The sequence below is a fragment of the Mastigoproctus giganteus genome, chromosome 1, assembly GCF_048544385.1.
Source record: "Mastigoproctus giganteus isolate SK-2022 chromosome 1, ASM4854438v1, whole genome shotgun sequence".
Lineage (NCBI taxonomy): Eukaryota > Metazoa > Arthropoda > Arachnida > Uropygi > Thelyphonidae > Mastigoproctus > Mastigoproctus giganteus.
In genome coordinates this window covers 9,051,962-9,071,632 of record NC_143575.1, presented here as the reverse complement: position 1 = coordinate 9,071,632, position 19,671 = coordinate 9,051,962, and the positions used below count along the sequence as shown (strand labels likewise).

Sequence of the window (19,671 nt, the reverse complement as noted above, 5' to 3'; positions counted from 1 at the left end):
TTGTATTCATATTTCTGGGGCATCTTCCCTTTTGCTGAGGGCCATCACTTTCATCTTCTTCAGTTTAATGTTCATTTCCCATTCCTTTCCCTTTCTGTTCAGCGCATCTACAGTTAATTGCAGGTCTACTTCATTTTCAGCTAGTAGGACAGTATCGTCAGCATATCATAGGCTATTTATATTTTTCCCACCAATGTTGCTTCCTCTCATCTCTTCAATCCCTCTGAATGTATATATGTACATGTATACATGTACATACGTGTGTACTACATGCATATATATAAAGCATCAAAACTTTTTTAAACTACATTTAGTAAGGGTAGTGGTAAACAAATTCTGAACTTGCTGTTTTGACCTTTTTTTTTTTTTGAGTGAACTGAAACTATGCAGGCTAACTTAAAATGATGGAGGTACAAGGCAACAGTTAGAGATCTGTTGAACACTTAGAAGTTATAGTATGTCTTAAAGTACTGTTTTATTGGACTAAATTCAAAAAATAGCAAGGGCTTAATTTTTCAGTACTCACCTGGATCGATCTGCAATTGTTATGGTTTGAATGGCAAAAGGTGACTAGCTTTAAGGTGATTGGTTCTTAAATTAAGGGGTGGGTAAATAGTAATTATGATGGAAACGGGATTAAAATATGCGCAAGGAAGTAGAAGTGCACTAACTCCATCCTTGGTTGTCATTAAATTGGGTTAAATTGGGAATCTCTAAATAGTGGATAAGCCAAAAGTCATAACGAAGGACTTTCGTTAAAAAACGTCTTCAGTTGGCAAGTTAAATGAAAAGGGAATGCGTACTAGGGCTTGCATAAAACCGAGAAATTTCAAAACCGAGTTTAACCGAAGTTTACTCTTAAAACCGGTTTTAAAACCGATTTTCTCAGACTTAGGGAAAATAATTACACAGGTATTTATTTTATCTTGGGTAGATTGTACAAATCGTAATCAAATCTTTTAAACAAAATCTATCACCTCTTATAGTAAAAAAAATAAAAAAATTAAAGTGCTCCAAAAAAATAACCAGCTTGGGATTATACAAGATTACAAATTGTATTCAAATCCTTTGAATAAAAACTATCTTCTCGTATAGTAAACAAAAAAATAATAAGCCCTATAATAATAATAATAATAAATAAATAAAAATAATGTGGAAAAAAAACAGCTTGGGGAAATTACTTGACTATTTATCAATCAGCTTTTTTCTGAAAATGATCCTTTAAAAAACACAGTATATTAAGCATTTTTCCTGATAGACTTGACCTTATTTTTGTGTTAAAGAGACCAGTGATCGAAAACACACTCTCAGATTGGACACTTGTTGGTTTAGTGGTCAGCAGTGCTCTATAAACTTTCTCCAGCTTTTCATTTCTACTGATAGTTGCCTCCAAAATTTTAAATTCTTTTCTGATTTCCAATTCACTCAGATATTTTGAAGGCTCTTCAGTTAATCTCTTTATTACACTATCATACTCTCGCATGAGTGTATCTCCAACATCGGAACTAGACGAGTCTTTGTTTTCTTCTAAAAGAACAGTTCGTTTATTTTCAGTTTCTTCCAACGCTAAGACTCCTTCGGAATGTTTTGCAAATAATCTCTCATAAATCTCTTAAGCATGCTTTTTCCAAACTTGCTTACTTGGAAAATCAAAAGTTCTTGAATGTGAATCTTCTTTCCTAAACTTTTTGGGGTTGTGTAGATAGCTCAGCAAAGCCACAGTTTGGCAATTTCGTCTTGCATTGTAACGCTGCAAAAGGCTTTGGTGAAACTTTAAAGCAAATGGGTTTTCTGCTGTATCAAGCTTAGCAAGCAGAAATTCTATTGAAGACTGCTTTAAGTAAGTCTGTATTCTTCTCAGGTTATAGCCTTCAGAATCATTTCAACTGGCCGCAAAGTTTCACATAGCAATTCAAGTGTTTTCCAGTCATCGTCAGACACAGCTTCAGTTGACAGTACTGCACATAGACCATTTGGAATGCAATTTTTCAATTTCAAAAATCTCTCAATCATATAGAATGTGCTATCCCATCTAGTCTTGCAATCTAATAAAAGTTTATATTCTTTCCCATTAAATTTTGTAATATGTCATTTTTGGTAGGCGATTTTCGAAAAAGCTTGCAAAATTTTCTGACTTTTTTAATAGTTTGTGCATTATTGGCCATTGGATTGAAGAAATAAATGAGCTCATCGGTAAAGTCCGTTTGATAAAGCATGCCTTGCTGTCTTTCTTCAACTTCTTCATCATCACTACTTTCTTCATTATTTTCATTTTCTTCATTGTCTTTGGGAGTCAGAGACTGTGGCACCATAATTGATTGATTTTTCATAAAGTACATCTAGAACTGACAGATGTGTACAATGGGCTATACATTGTTGATGTTAGGCGTAATTTGCTTGCCAAACTTAATCATCATTGCTGCTCCATCGGTGGTGCAGGCAACAATATCCTCATCCAAGTTCAAACCAAATTCCTTCAAGTGTCCATTCACAATTTGCTCAGTTCTTCTGCTGTCAAGTGAACCATTAATCTCAATAAGACCTAACGACCAATGATTGTCTTTTGAATGCACTTTTATATTCATATACCTTTTATTTTGTATAGATGTATATTCGTCTAGAGTCGATGAATGCCGTGCACCCAAAACCAATGAATTTTTGAAATGCTGAATGAGTTCTTCTTTCTTAGTTTTATAATAATTCAGAACCATATTTTTAATTCCATTCACTGAGGCTGGCGGTAATTTATCGTATTTATTTCTCTGAAGGTGAAGGCTTGATTGTATAAACTCACTCTTGGCAATTGAATTAAAAAAAAGTCCATCTAAAGCAGCTAATTTTGAAATCTCTTCTTCCATAGATTTTTTAAAGATAAGTTTTCTAATGTTCTTACTATTTTTACAGGAGGTTCACTGTTATCTTGTTTAATGTCAATCTGATTCATTTTCTTTAAATGCAACATCAAAGATGATGTAGATCCTCCAGACGACTTCGTTATCTTCTGACATTTCGAACATTGTGCTTCATCTTTGCTTTTTCGAGCAAAATAATTCCATACATTTGATTTCATCTTAGACATATTAAGAGTAATAAATATTAATTAGTAGGAATTTATATCACCGACAATTTTTAATAAAAATATTGAAGATAACAATGGCACAATATTATGCGTCACTCCCTCAAGCACTGAATGAAGAGTCTAAACGAGGCAAGTTTCAAAATTTTCACGAAAGAAATTTTTTATTTATTTACTTGCAATTTATTTTTCCTCAATTAAATCTATTGTATTTTCAAAAATTATGTAAAAGCTAAATTTGGTGAAGCTGCTTTTTGGAGAACATTTGATCGCAAATTTAATAGGAATAAAGAAGCAAAAAACTTTCAACGATTGAAATTTGATGCAATGTTCAGCGAATCTGTTTCTATTCGAATCTGGGTAACCATCAATAAGGCACGTTCCATAACTTGCCTGGCGAACAAGATAGATGGAACGGAGAAATGTTGAGCATTTTCTTTTACGTTGTCGCTCCGACTCACTCAGTCGTAAATGAGTACATCTGCATCGTGCCATGATACAGGTGGGAAGATAAAAAAGGAACCCCTCCTAGATTTGGGCCACTTGCCCATGAGATTCGTACTTAAACATAAAATAAAATAAAATAAAATAAAAAACAAAACATGTTTAAAACATAAAGCAGTTGAATCATCCAGACAAACGAACAAACAAAAGAAAAGTGCGTAACAAAAAACTATAATCGAGGGCTAACTAAGAAAATATTCGAATCCGGTTTTAGAAGCTCGGTTTCGGTTTTAACAACTCAATATGAAAACCGGTTTGCAAGCCCTAATGCGTACTGTATTTAAGAAGAATTTTGTAATCCCGTGATGCACTTTGTTAAAAACCATCATAATCGCTGACGATGATATTCTAGCATCGTTTGATGTCGTATCACTATATACCAATGTACATATACCTTTCACCTTACAAGCCCTTTGTGGATATTTAACTTCCGACAATAGTCTCATTAATCGCACCTCCCTTTCTATAAACAATATTTTAGAACTCACCTCTCTACTATTAGATGCCAGGCATTTCAGATTTCACAATCAGATCTTCCAACAAATATTAGGATTACCCATGGGCTTGGGCATCTCTGCTCCCCTTTCCAAAATTTACTTAGCCACAGTTGAAAATAAAATCCTACAACCTTACCCTTCTGAGATAAAGTTATACATGTGATATGCTGATGATGTACTTTTAATAGGAAACAAAACTATAATTGATAATCTTTTTACAAAATTCAATTCAATTCACGACAGACTTAAATACACACTCGAAATAGAAACCAATAAACAAATTAATTTTCTCAATCTCACCATATATAAAACAGGTACTAAACTAGGAACTAAGATCTATAGAAGACATGCACACACAGGGAAATTCCTACATTTCACATCACACCACCCTTTCAACATAAAAAAATCCATTCTCTATAACCAAATCTACAATGCCATTAAATTCAGCACCTCACAAGACGACCTATCCAATGAGTTATAAAATCTCACAAAAAAATTCATAGCCAGAAATTACCTACCAAAATTAATCCATCATACGATTTCCATTGCAAAAAATAATATCAATAACCCCATAAAACACATCATAAATAGTAAAACACGTCTTGTCCTTCCTTATCATAGTAATCTTGCAAGACAATTTCGGCGAATATTTGAAGGTACAGACATCACTCTTATTTTTTCCACTTATAACAAACTCGGATCACTTTTCAATAAATATAGAGAAACACATAAATATCCAACGAGCGAAATGAATAATATTATTTATTTAATAAAATGTCAACACAATTGTAATGCCTGTTACATTGGTAGTACCACAACCAAATTCGGTTCAACCCAATCATCCAATACCAGAGCATACTATCACTACGATAGCTTCAGAACTGGACAATCTAGCACTGAACTTACTTTACATGCCCACTCCAACAACCATACTCCCTTAGTTGACTCAGCTATTACCATATTAAAATTAAAAAACAGTTACAAAATTTTACAATTCGAAGCCCTCATTATAGAATGGTTTCATCACCACTCCGATCTAAATATTATAAATGCGAAACTTCCCTTCAATCTTTCTCCGGTTTGGAATCTCACCAATCTGAGATTCGCGCAAGTAACAAAGTGCATCACGGGATTACAAAATTCTTCTTAAATACAGTACGCGTTCCCTTTTCATTTAACTTGCCAACTGAAAACGTTTTTTAACAAAAGTTCTTCGTTAAGACTTTTAGCTCATCCACTATTTAGAGATTCCCAATTTAACCCAATTTAATGAAACCAAGGATGGAGTTAGTGCACTTCTACTTCCTTGCGCATATTTTAATCCCGTTTCCATCATAATTACTATTTACCCACCCCTTAATTTAAAAACCAATCACCTTAAAGCTAGTCACCTCTTGCCATTCAAACCTTAACAATTGCAGATCGATCAAGGTGAGTACAGTCAGTCCTCGTATAACACGTGTTTACACTACACGAATTTGATCATACACGATTTATAAATAGGGGAACGATATCTTATATAACACGAACCTAATTCACTTATGCACGATTCGCCTTTGTATTTACAAGAAATGGCAGTCGAACGCAACACGATAGGAATGAAGAGAAGATTCTGAAAATGTATTTGTTTTTTATATCAGTGAAAGGGAAACACATTTCACCATAATAACGTAAAAACCAATACAATTTAAGCTATCGGTATAATCGCAAATGCAATTAGATCGAGTTTACTACCAGTTTATAACAGATTCCACTAGCAGAAACGCAACTGGAAATTGTTTTTATTGTTTTATGGTAGTAACCCCTAGAAATGTGCTTTAGTAAAATGTGAGGTGTTAATAGTGTATCTCTGTCTTTACGGTGTTGTTTATTCAGTTGCTACACGCGCGCAGCTTTGCTTATGTGTATCAAGCGTGCCTCCTCGTTTTGTAATTGTGCTTTATTCCCTAAAAATGAGTAAAATACTTAAAAGGTGTGAAAAGGAAGCGTCCTGGTGAAGACACCGCAGATTCAGAGAGAAAAAGAAAAGCAATATCGATAAACAGAGGCGGACTGGGTCAAAAATTCTTACCCGGGAAAATTTATAGTGGCCTCCCATTAGCGTTTATGGCCAAAATCACACCGGCCTCTGGTCCACCAGGGTTTCCCCGGTAAGGCTTATGGCCAGTCCGCCTCTGTTGATAGAGAAAAAATATGAAATTGTGAAACGCTTTGAGCGAAATGAAAGACCATGCGATATTGCACGTGCTACAGACCTAAATGAGGCAACGCCGAGAATTAGAAAGAATGCAGAGAAAATAAAAACAACTTTCATAGCAAGAACAACTCAAAGTGCAATTAAAATCCATTAGATTAAGACATAAAGAATTGGAAGAGATGGAACGGCTGTCATCTGTTTGGACAGAAAATCAAACAAAAAACAAGTTTGCCTAAGATAGAAGGAAAAGCATTAGCAATATTTTATTATGTAATAGTCGTAATAAAATACTTACGTATTTTATTACGATTATTTATTGTGTTTGGTAATGTTCTGGTTACAAATGTGTGTTCAATCTTGGGTGGTCGGCACATAACCCTATTTTTCCCATAGGACCTGTTGTTTATATTGCACGATTTTGCATTGCACGAGAGTTTCTAGAAACACAACTATCGTGCTATATGAGGACTGACTGTACTGAAAAATTAAGACCTTGCTATTTTTTGAATTTAGATCTGTTGAATAGATTCACATAGCTGAGCAGTAATTGTATGTGGGGAGGCAGTAGTACATGTGGTTGAGCTGACTGTGTTTCAAGCCCACACAACTGCTAAATATCTGATCATGAGAACAAGAGTAGCCTTGTGCAGGAGAAGTTTTATGGCTGAGGAACATACAGAAGTTTTTCCTGTTTTATTAATTTAAATTGGCTTGAATTGGCATATTCACTTATTTCCAGAGTAGCTCTCTATTCTTAGTTACGATACTTAGTTTAAATTTTAATAATAGAGATTTTGTAGGTTATTACTTAGTATCGGTAAGGGTATCCAATCCAAATGTTTTACAAATTTTGCAGAGCCAGCGAACCGGAAGTTTTTTAGCTATAGTTAGCTGCTTTATTGACAAATTGTTATATTAAATTATTTTCTGTAAGTAGCTTATAGACCTAGGCAAGATCCTTGATTTATTCTGAATTGAGACAGCGAGATTTTGGAAGTTAATTAATATTTAAGTGTCTATACATTTACCGTTCGTAACTTGCCGGCATTGTTATACGATACAACGTTATATCACGAACTAGATAGCATTAGCTTAGTATAGTAAATAATATTATCAATTAATCAGTAAATTTATTAATCTTGTTGAACTTCATTGTCAATTAAATTGTACTTTTAATTAAAGACATATAACAACATAGATTTTACGAACGTAACATAATTGATTAATACATAACTTGATATGGAACTTATATAAAGAAAATCGAAGATAATACTTGACACTTAAAAAATATATAGTGTTACGACTGCGTTGGGATACAAGTTTAGGGTTATAATTTTGTACTGAAATTGAATCGGAATCATGACTCAGACCAGAGCAGCAAAGCAAAAGGCTCAAGCTAAATGGAGTGCTGTGGCTCAGGGAAGAACTGAGGGGGGCAGTTGCCCTCTGAATCACAGCCTTTTAAAATGCACTGCTTGCTTGATGTTTGTGGAACAATCAGGTATGATATTCCCCACAAAGACATTCCCCTTGACATGATATTGCCAAGGGGAATGTCTTTGTGTGCGCGCGACGTAAGAAGTGTGAGGAAATGAGGTGACAACTCAGCGTTGTTATGGGCCTTTATGAGAGCTTGAAGGACAGAGTGGATGCCCTCGAAGGATCTAAATTGAGGGGCCCATCAAGCTCTCAGCTGCCCACATCAATTCCAGAGCATGCACTTGATCATCACGCAACACAGCGGCAACCCCCAAGGCAGAATGCACTGGTCCCACAGGAACTAGTAGTTGTTGGTGACTCTATTGTCAGGGAAATGGGGAACATGCTATGTAAAAAGGATAGGTGGAACAGGACCAAAATATGTCTGCCAGGGGCAAAGGTTGATGACATTGTAAAGCAGATATCATCTTTTAAGGGCATAAAGTGTGATATTGTTGTACACGTTGGCACTAATGATATTAAGAGTAGGAGACCAGCAGAATTACTTAACAAGTACAGGTCACTGTTAAAAAACAGCCGTGAATTAGGGTTGAAGTTGAAAGTGTCTGCACTTCTGCCCAGACATGATAGGAGGGATTATATGACGAGAGCACTGTTGATCAATACGGCCCTGGAAAGATTGTGCAAGGCTCAAGGGATAGAATTTTTTTTAGCCTGGTCTGTACTTGTTAACAGGAGAGACTGCTTCTACAGGGATGGGATACACTTAAATAGAAAGGGTGCAAGAATATTTGCTGATGCTATAGAGGCAGTGTTAGGTGGGTCGGAAAACTGCTAGCTTGGGGGTGATTCAAGGACTAATAGATTAACAGTAGCCACTGACAGAGGTGAAAGCGATTCTTGCACTGCTTCTATTGGGATGAGCAGCAGCCTGGAAAACAAGATGCAGGATATTTCAGAGATTGCTGGGAGTCATTGCGGTACAAGTAAACACATGGGCTGTGTTAGGGTAGCTAAGAATAGGAACAGGTGCATATATACTTACATGTACACCAATGCTAGGAGGTTGGTAAATAAATTTAGTGAATTTGAGGTATTGGCCAGAATATCAAAGGCAGATATTGTTGGGATATCAGAGACGTGGTGTCACACAGATATAAGGAATGCAGAACTGGAATTTGGGGAGTACAATGTGTACAGGAAGGATAGACAAGATAGGATGGGAGGAGGGGTTATACTATTAGTTAAGAAACACATAAAATCCAAGGAGGTGAAGCCAGTCAACATCACTGGACCGTGCAGTGTTGAGTCAGTTTAGTGTGACATAAGCATTGGAAGATTAAAATTGAGAGTTGGAGTGGGTTATAGGCCTAATGACTCTGATGAGTATAATAAGGAACTGTACAGGGAAATAGAGTGGGCCAGTAAATCAGGGAGTCTTATAATGGGGGATTTTAATTTCCCAGATATTGACTGGAATTTGTAGGTTGGTCACACACACTAGCAAGGATTTTGTGGATTTATTGGATGATTGTTTTCTACATCAGCATGTTGGAGGCAACTAGAGGGAGTAATACTCTTGATCTGATTATTAGTAGTGATTCTTCATGCATTAAGAATCTGCAGATAAAGGAACCACTAGGTGGCAGTGATCACAGTGTGTTGATGTGGGATTTAGAAGAGCTAACTACCATGAGGGGTAAAGGGAAGGGTTTTTTCTTTCGTAAAGGTGACTACAGTGGCCTGAGACAGTATTTAAATTCTATATGGTGGGACCAACTGATGATGATGTTACCAACAGAAAATTAATAATGGGAAGCATTCAAAGAATTTATCTTGGAAGCTACTAGGCTCTACATACCAACTAAGAAATATTGTTCAAAGTTTAGGCCTAAATGGATGTCAGATGAAGTAATGAGACATGTGGCAGAGAAGAAAAATGCATGGGATACATATAAATTAATGGGTGACATGGAAGCCAATAATAGATATAAGCTGGTCTGTAACCAAGTCACAAAGGAGATTAGGCAGGCAAAGGCAGATTATGAGAAATCCTTGGCAAAGGATGCAAAGAGGAGTTATTCATGGAGGGGAATGCTAGAGGTGAGTTAAACTCTAGCAGAGAGCTGGATGATTTTGTAATAGCTGAGAGGAAAGTGGAGGAGAAATTGTTGAAGATAAACATAAAAAAGGCACCTGGGATGGACGAGATCTATCCAGTTATATTAAAGAAGGCAGCAAAGGAAGTAAGCAAACCCTTAGACATAATTATGAGAGCTTCTTTGGACTTAGGGGAGGTACCAATGGACTGGAGATGTGGAAATGTGACTCCAGTTCACAAAGGAGGTTCAAAGGGCAGCACAAGTAATTATAGAACTGTTAGTTTAACTTCTGTTCCAGGAAAATTAATGGAGGCACTGCAGGATCATCTAAACAAGACTTCAGTTATAGCTTGGGCACAGCATGGTTTTATTAGGGGAAAATCTTGCCTGACCAATTTGATTGGATACTATGATGTGGTTGTTTTTTTGTTTGTTATTTGGTTTTTAGGAGCAATAGCAACTAAGGCCATATTGCTCCAGGATATGCGGTGGTCATTCCCTGACCTTTCTGCATCCTCCGTATTTGGTGGTGACGGGCTTGAACCCCGGTCTAATCAAGAAGCATGTGCTACGCACTTGCTGCTCCTTCCCACCTGGCTACGGAGGCACCTCTATGATGTGGTCACAAAGGAACTGGATGCAGGGAATAACTTTGATATCATATATTTGGATCTTAGAAAGGCTTTTGATACTGTTGCACATGGAAAACTGCTGCACAAATTGGAGCAGTGTGGCACTGGAGGCAAATTGCTGCTATGGATAAAGGGATGGTTGAGTGGGAGAAGACAGAGAGTGGTAATCAATGGACACTGCTCATCATGGACTAATGTTATTAGTGGAGTCCCTCAGGGTTCAGTGTTAGGTCCATTATTGTTTTCAGTATTTATAAATGATATTGATGATGGTATATCAAGCTTAATGTCCAAGTTTGTAGACGATACAAAGATTCGCAGGGTTGTTAAGGACACTAATGACAGTATGCTGCTGCAACAGGATCTAGAAAAGTTGAGCAGATGGGCTGAGAGGTGGCAAATGAAGTTTAACATTGACAAATGTAAAGTACTACATATGGGAAGCAGCAACCCCAGAGTGACGTATCAACTCTGTGATACTACATTGACAGTGGTAGAGAACAAAACGGACCTGGAGGTAATTGTGCAGGCAGATATGAAGTTTTCTGAGCGGTGCAGACGGTGAGAAAAGTAGCTCATAGTGTCTTGTCAATGATATACAGGAATTTTTCTAGCAGGGATAAGGAGGTGATTATCCCCTTATTAGCATTAGCATTAGTAGAGGCATTTGATGCAAGAAAGCAAGCTTATGCAGCATCAGCCAAAAAAAAAAAAAAAAAAAAACCCACTTCACCCCTCTGTTCGTTCAAAATACCTGTCCAGCTGAGCCTTAAACTTATTTAGGCTATCAACTTCCACGACAAGGGATGGAAGTCTGTTCCACCAACCACCCACCCGACCATTGCCTTATATAAAGCAATGGTCGGGTCACACCTTGAGTACTGTATACAGGTCTTGAGACCTCATTTTAAGAAGGATGTAGAGCTGTTGGAACGAGTACAGAGAAGGGCAACAAGATTAGTGAATGGAACAAAGCCTTAAATTTTGCAAAAATGACAGTGTCTAGAGACTAGGCACTTGCAAAGTGATCTGATTGAGGTGTATAAAGCCTTGAATGGTTTGAGCATGCTCAATGCTGCTGGAATTTTTCCTCTTGCTCAGAATAATCATATGAGAGGGCATAAATTCAAATTGAGAAAAGACAGATGTAGGATAGATGTGCAGAAGTTTGCTTTTAGCGAGCAAGTGGTTGGTTGGTTGGTTGGTGGAACAGACTTCCATCCTTTGTTATGGAAGTTGATAGCCTAAACAAATTTAAGGCTGAGCTGGACAGGTACTTGGAACGAACGGAGGGGTGAAATGGGAGCGTGTTTTTTTTTTTTTTTTGCTGATGCTGCATAAGCTTGCTTTCTTGTATCAAATGCCTCTACTAATGCTAATGCTAATATGGTAATATCCTTGTATCCTTTCTACCTTGTAAACTCCTCTGACCCTATATGACCATCCCAGGGTATAAGCAGAAAATTTATTTATTTTTTATTTAAATCGCACAATAAGGAATGAAAAGTCCTCTTCCAAATGGAGGAATACTACAAAGCCATTCTGCATGAGGTATGCTGAATAAAGAAATGGCACACTTTAGGTCTGTTAACATTAGTGCCATGTTATTATACACCAATGAACGAAAACATTATGACCAGTGAGTCGTTATGCAAATCGAAGCAACTGCAGATGAACTACGGCACATGTGCAGGTTGGGACATGGTATTAAAAAACACCTGATACTGAGCTCCGTTAATCAGTGTTCCTCTTGTTCTTCAGATGGGAAAGGCAGCGGACTTAAGTGAGTTTGACAAAGTCCAAACTGTAATGGCCAGACGACTGGGTCAGAGCATGTTCGAAACAGCAAAGCTGGTGGGATGCTCACGGTCAGCCATGATTAGTACCTACCGAAAGTGGTCCGAGGAGCGAAAACCCACGAACCGCTGGCGAGGTGTTGGATGACCACAGCTCATCGATGCTCGAGGTGAGCGAAGGCTCTCCCGGATGGTACGTGGCAACAGAAGGATGACTGTGACACAACACACCGATAATTAGAATGCTGGTGATGGGAGTAATGTGTCACTATACACAGTACATCAAACCCTGCTAAAAATGGGGGCGCGTAGCCACATGCCGCTCCGAGTGGCCATGCTAACCACGGTTCACTGGCGACAGCGCCTACAGTGGGCACAAAAGCATTGACACTGGACCTTGAGTGATTGGAAGAAGGTCTTCTGGTTCGATAAATCACGTTTCCTGTTGCACCACGTGGATGGCCGCGTACGTGTGCATCGTTTACCTGGGGAAGAGGAGGCACCTGAATGCACTGTGGGATGAAAAGAAGCTGGTGGTGGCGGTGTAATGCTTTGGGCGATGTTCTGCTGGGATACCCCAGGTCCAGTCATCCATGTGCCAGGCACTCTGATGTCTACCACCTACCTAAATATTATTGCTGACCAGGTACTCCCTTTCATGGCAATGGTCTTCCCTTCTGGCTGACGATGCCATCTTTCAGCAGGATAATGCATGATGTCACACAGCCCGGATTGTTCGAGACTGGTTCGTGGAACACGAGAACGACTTCCAGGTATTGCGCTGGCCTCAAAATTAACCAGAAATCAATCCCATCAAGCAGCTGTGGTTTGTGTTGGAACAGCAACTCCGATCTTCGGCGTCTCCACTACAGACCTTACAGAAGTTAAATGATCTGCTGGTTACGTGTTGGTGCCAGATACCACAAGACACATTTATAAATCTTGTCGTGTCCATGGCTTGCTGGGTACGAGCTGTTTTGGCTGGACGTGGAGGACCAACATCATATTAGGTAGGTGGTCATAATGTTTTGGCTCATCAGTGTATATGTCCATGCTTGTTTTAGAAAATCATATGTTTCTGTCTACATATTTAAAAACCATATTAGCCCATAATTTGTTTTTTTCAATTTTTACAGCTAACCCAAATAAATAGGTCACTGGAAGGTATATACAGTGTAATCATTTCTGGAAATAATTTTTCATTAACAAATATGAAACTAAAGTAATGAGTTTGTTTTTCAAGTAGGGTAAAACAAAATTAAGTTAGGCAGCATACTTAAATTTTGAAAAACTAATTTTTTGATCAATATATAAAAATAAGGTGAATCAAAAAAAGGATTGAATGAAAGAAGGCCGACTGTAAAAAATTTCAATTAAATAAACAATAAGAGTGACTATTGGAATATTAAAAACTTTATGGCTGACTAACCTTCTGGTGTTTTTTCCCCCACACTGTTAGGATCAAGTTCTTCACTGTCTAGGAAATTCTGCAGTCTCCTGAGTGAGACATGAGCCTGAACAAAACAAAAATACAAGAATTCCATTACCTCATGTTGCTTTTCAAAATATCACATATATATATATGTTCTAGATATGATAGAATATGGTAGAGTAAAAATATATCCGATTAGCAATGAGGTAGCAGGTTGAGTGAGATAAGGTGCAGTCTGCGAAAGACCTGTGCATCAAAAACGCCCAAGTAACATGCAAAGGCCAACGCCGGCACTGTGGCAAAACCTAGAAATACAATATGTAATATAAGGTGAGAGTAAAACAAAATGAGATAAAACGTAAAACAAAATGAGATAAAACGTAAAGCAAAAAGAGATAAAAGTAGTAATGGTGGTAACATAAATTGAAATATGATAGAGCAAAATTATAAAATATACTTTAAGATAATCCATATAAAATATAAGATAATACATATAATTAAAGCAACAATGTAATTTTAATCGGTGCTGATCTCATTAACAACCTTAAGTTATCTATAATGTTAAAATTTACAATGTGAATTACCTTCATCGAAATTTAATAAATTCAAGTTGCTGCACCACATATTGCTGGCAAAGTCTTCATTCCAAAAAAAAGTTAGGGAGAACAAATTTTTTTGAGAAAAAATTGCATTATACTATTTTTGAAAATGATAGAACTTATACTAAAATATTGTTTATTTGAAATGCAACAGTATGAAAATCTGTAGAGATAATCCATATAATTAAAGCAACAATGTAATTTTAGTGGAACTGAAATATCACTTCAATTCCACTTTAGAAAAGAATAAAATGAAATTTACTTCTTACATAGCAACCACATTTTGACTTTCAAAAATCTAGAGATCATAAAACTATAAGCAGGAAATTTTTCAGCAGAAAGCTAGAGGTTTTTAAAGCCGAGGTTTAGGACTTGAAATTAAATTTCACTGGCAACATATGTATTTCATATTAAAATACATCCACATGCTCATTTACTAGTAGAGTATACTTTCAAACATTAGCTTACTTGGACTTTTCTGTTTTAATTGCCTTTTAGACATCAAATGACTACAATTACTTCAAAAGAGACATTGTTACAGACTCTGCCTCTTCAGAAATGCTGAGTTGAAGATTTGTTTATAACAATGGTACTGCCATTTAGACTTGGCTGTCAAGAACATTTCCAAAGGTTCCCCAGAAAGAGAAGATCTGAAGTTAGTTTTTTCTCCATGCCTGGCTGAATATTCACCCACATTAGCACTGCTATGAGGAATTACCAAGCATGATTTAGGATAAATTGTTATCTTTAAAGCTGACTTGCACACTTGTCAGTTCTCTAACCATCAATTCCTTCTTCTCACAAATTAGTAACTGGTAAGTTCTGACACTGAAATTGACAGAACTGATACAACAAAATATCTATTTCTTTATCTTCAATGGCACTCAGAAATACTGAAAAGTTTTTTTTTTTTTTTTAAATCTTTAAAATCAATTCATTTTAATTTATTTCAAAAAACTTGTTCTCTGAATAGTAATATTGGATGACACATATTGGAAGTACTTGGATGTCAAATTGGATCACAAATACAATCTAACTTGCTATCTATAAATTTGCTTTCAGCTAGCAAACTTTTGGCTGCCATATGGAAACATATTAGGAGTTCTTGACAGAAAGCCAGATGACCACGAAACTAAGTTCACAATTCACCAAATTTATTCATAAAGTCATACAGCTTCTGCTATGAGTGTATTAAATATTGAGGTAATAGCAGTTCACTGGATCACATCAGATCACCCTGATGATACAATTTTCAGAAAAATGCACTAATGTTCTTTTTTTTATCATATGTATAAAATTTTTTTATCATATGCTTAGATATCACTATGAATGATGAATTTGAAGTGCTGGTCAAGATATCAAAGGCAGATACTGTTGAGATATCAGAGACATGTGTCACACAGATATAAGAAGTGCAGAATTGGAATTTGGGGAGTACGTGTATACAGAAAGGATAGACAGGGAAGGGAGGAGGGGTTATGCTGTTAGTTAAGAAACATATAAAATCTAAGGAAGTGAATCCAATTGATGTTAGTGAACAATGCAATGTTGAGTCTGTTTGGTGTGACAGAAGCACTGGGAAAGTAAAAATGAGAGTAGGAGTATGTTATAGACCTAATGACTCTGATGAGTACAATCAAAAGAATAGGTGGAATAGTAGCAGGGTATGTCTGCCAGGGGCAAAAGTTAACATTGTAGAGCAGATATCATCTTTTAAGGGCACAAAAGGTGATATCATTGTACATGTTGGCACTAATGACATGAAGTGTAGTAGTTCTGCAGATTTACTTAGCAAGTACAGGTCAATGTTGAAAAAAAGTCACTCTATTTCTCTGTACAGTTGTTTATTATACTCATCAGAGTCATCAGGCCTATAACACATTCCTACTCTCAATGGATGGTTAAGTCGGAGACAGCAGAGAGTGGTAATAAATAGACACTGAGCTATTAGCATTAGCATTAGTATAGGCAAATGATGCAAGAAAGCAAGCTTATGCAGCATCAGCAAAAAAAAAAAAAAAAAAAACCACTCCCATTTCACCTCTCCGTTCATTCGAAATACCTGTCCAGCTGAGCCTTAAATTTATTTAGGCTATCAACTTCCACAACAAGGGATGGAAGTCTGTTCCACCAACTAACTACCTGCTGGCTAAAGGCAAATTTCCGCACACCTATCCTACACCTGCCTTTCCTCAATTTCAATTTATGCCCTCTCAGGTGATTATTCTGAGCAAGAGGAAGAATCCCATCAGCATTGAGCATGCTCAAACCATTCAAGGCTTTATACACCTCTATCAGATCACCTCGCTGTTGCCTAGTCTCTAGACACTGTAATTTGCAAAATTTAAGCCTTTCTTCGTAAGAGCAACCCTTTGTTCCATTCACTAATCTTGTTACCCTTCTCTGTACTTATTCCAGCAGCTCTACATCCTTCTTGAAATGAGGCCTCCCGACCTGTATACAGTACTCAAGGCGTGGCCTGACCATTGTGTTATACAAGGGAATAATCACCTCTTATCCCTGCTAGAAAAATTCCTGTATATCATTGACAATACACTATGAGCTACTTCTCTCACCATTTGCACTGCTCAGAAAACTTCATATCTGCCTGCACAATTACCCCCAGGTCCTTTTCATTCCCTACCACTGTCAGTGTAGTACCACAGAGTTGATACATTGCTCTGGGATTGCTGTTTCCCATATGTAGTACTTTACATTTGTCAATGTTAAACTTCATTTGCCACCTCTCAGCCCATCTGCCAAACCTTTTCAAATCCTGTTGCAGCAGCATAGTGTCAGTAGTGTCCTTGACAACCCTGCCAACCTTTGTATCGTCTGCAAACTTGGACATTAAGCTTGATATACCATCATCAATATTATTTATAAATACAGAAAACAATAATGGCCCCAACACTGAACCCTGAGGGACTCCACTAATAACATTAGTCCACGATGAGCAGTGTCCATTGATTACCACTCTCTGTCTTCTCCCCCTCAACCACCCCTTTATCCATAGCAGCAATTTCCCTCCAATGCCACACTGCTCCAATTTGTGCAGCAGTCTTCCATATGCAACAGTATCAAAAGCCTTTCTAAGATCCAAGTATATAATATCAAAGTTATTCCCTGTATCCAGTTCTTTTGTGACTGCATCATAGTATCCAATCAAATTGGTCAGGCAAGACTTCCCCTTAACAAAACCATGCTGTGTCCGAGCTATAACTGAAGTCTTGTCTAGATGATCCTGCAGTGCTTCTTTAACCAGTGCCTCCATTAATTTTCCTGGAACAGAAGTTAAACTCACAGGTCTATAATTATTTGTGTCGGCCTTTGTTCCTCCTTTATGAATTTGGGTCACATTTGCACTTCTCCAGTCTGTGGGTACCTCCCCTGAGTCCAAGGATGCTCTCATAATTATGGCTAAGGGTTTGCTTACTTCCTTTGCTGCCTCCTTTAATATAACTGGATAGATCCCATCCACCCCAGGTGCCTTTCTTGTCTTTATCTTCAATAATTTATCCCCCACTTTACTCTCAGTTATTACAAGATTCTCTAGCTTACTGCCAGAGTTAAATACACCTCTGGCATTCCCCTCGCTGAATAACTTCTCATGTGTGAATGTCGATGCAAAATATTCATTTAGTTTGTTAGCTACCTGAGAAGGATCATCAACAGTTGACCCATCGATATCAAGTGGACCAATCTGATTCATCTCCTTCCTTCTAGAGTTTACATAAGTAAAGAACTCTTTGCTGTTTTTCTTTGCATCCCTTGCCAAAGATTTTTAGTAATCTGCCTTTGCCTGCCTAACCTCCTTTGTAACTTGGTTACAGATCAACTAGTATCTAGGCTTCTGTGTCATGTGTTAATTTATATGTATCCCATGCATTTTTCTTCTCTGTCATATGTCTCATTAGTTCATCTGACATCCATTTAGGCCTAAACCTTGAACAATATTTCTTAGTTGGTATGTAAAGCCTAGTAGCTTCGAAGATTAATTCTTTGAATGCTTCCCATTTTGAATTTGCTGTTGGTAACATCATCAGTTGGTCCCATTGTATAGAATTTAAATACTGTCTCTGACCATTGTAGTCGCCTTTACGAAAGCAAAAACCAATGTTGAAGGGATACTTCCACTTCCTCAGATTAAAAACCTGAGGGGGCATAGATTCAAATTGAGGAAAGACAGTTGTAGAATAGATGTGCAGAGGTTTGCCTTTAGACAACAGGTAGTTAATTGCTGGAACAGACTTCCATCTGTTGTTGTGGAAGTTGAAAGCTTTAATAAATTTAAGGCTGAACTAGACAAACATTTGGAGTGACTGAATGGGTAAAATGGGAAGGGTTTTTTTTTTTTTTTGGCTAATGCTCTACAGGGTCCAGTCACATTATTATGACCACCTACCTAGTATCCAGAATATGTTCCTTTTGGCGCATGCATCGCAGCCAGCCGCTGTGGGAGAGACTCAATAAGTCTGTGGAAGGTTGCTACAGGTATCTGTAACCATGCAGACTGCAGCACACCCCAGAGTTCCTGTAGGTTCCTTGGTGGAGAATCCATCCGTTTGATGTGTTGATTGAGGTGGTCCCATAGATTTTCAATTGGGTTAAGATCCGGGGAATTCGGTGCTGAAGGGTTTGAAGTCGTCATTGTGACAATTCTGGCGACATGGTAGGGTGCATTGTCTTGCTGATAAATACCATTGCCCCCAGGAAACATGGTCAACATGTATGGGTGTACTTGATAGGTGATGATCTATAGGTAACCATATGCATTCAGGGTGCCCGCCAGAAGTATCAGCAGACACAAGCCATGCCATGAAAACATTCCCCAGACCATAACGCCGCCCCCATCAGCCTGCTTGATTGATTTTGATTTGGTAGTTGTTGGCGCATCAGCTTCTGTGGCCATATTGCACCTCCCAAGGTTTTTGCAGTACTTTGATCCAAGCCCGATGCGGGAATTGAACCCGCGACCTTTGGGTTGCCGGGCAGGTACTTTACCCACTCGGCTAGCCCGGTCGGCCCATCAGCCTGCCATCTGCCAACAATCGTGTCTGGTTGTCTGTTCGCAGAGGTTTCACACCTAATACGCCACCGTCCATCCACTCGGTGGAGCAGAAACTGTGACTCATCAGAGAAGGGCACCCGTTGCCACTCGGACAGGGTCCAGTGTCGGTACTGCTGTGCAAACTGATGGCATTGTTTGCGATGAACAGTCGTCAGTGTGGGTTCTGTCACCAAGTGTCTGCTCCAGTGCCCAATGCGCAACAGGGTTCGCTGCCCTGTCATGTTGAAGACCTTTCTGGTGGCCCTACGGTTCATTTGGATGGCCAGTTGAGCAACACTAATGCACCAATCGGTCCTGACCAACTGTTTCAGCCGATGTTCACCTC

General features: G+C 37.9%; 1 protein-coding gene across 1 annotated transcript in view; it reads right to left on the bottom strand.

The window, feature by feature from the left end:
* LOC150090537 (ATP-binding cassette sub-family C member 1-like) overlaps positions 1 to 19,671 on the bottom strand; it is a 237,859-nt gene that overhangs the window by 146,280 nt on the left and 71,908 nt on the right. Inside the window, 1 exon segment of the mRNA XM_090378370.1 lies at positions 13,674 to 13,758. Coding sequence (XP_090234496.1) covers positions 13,674 to 13,758 — 85 coding nt within the window.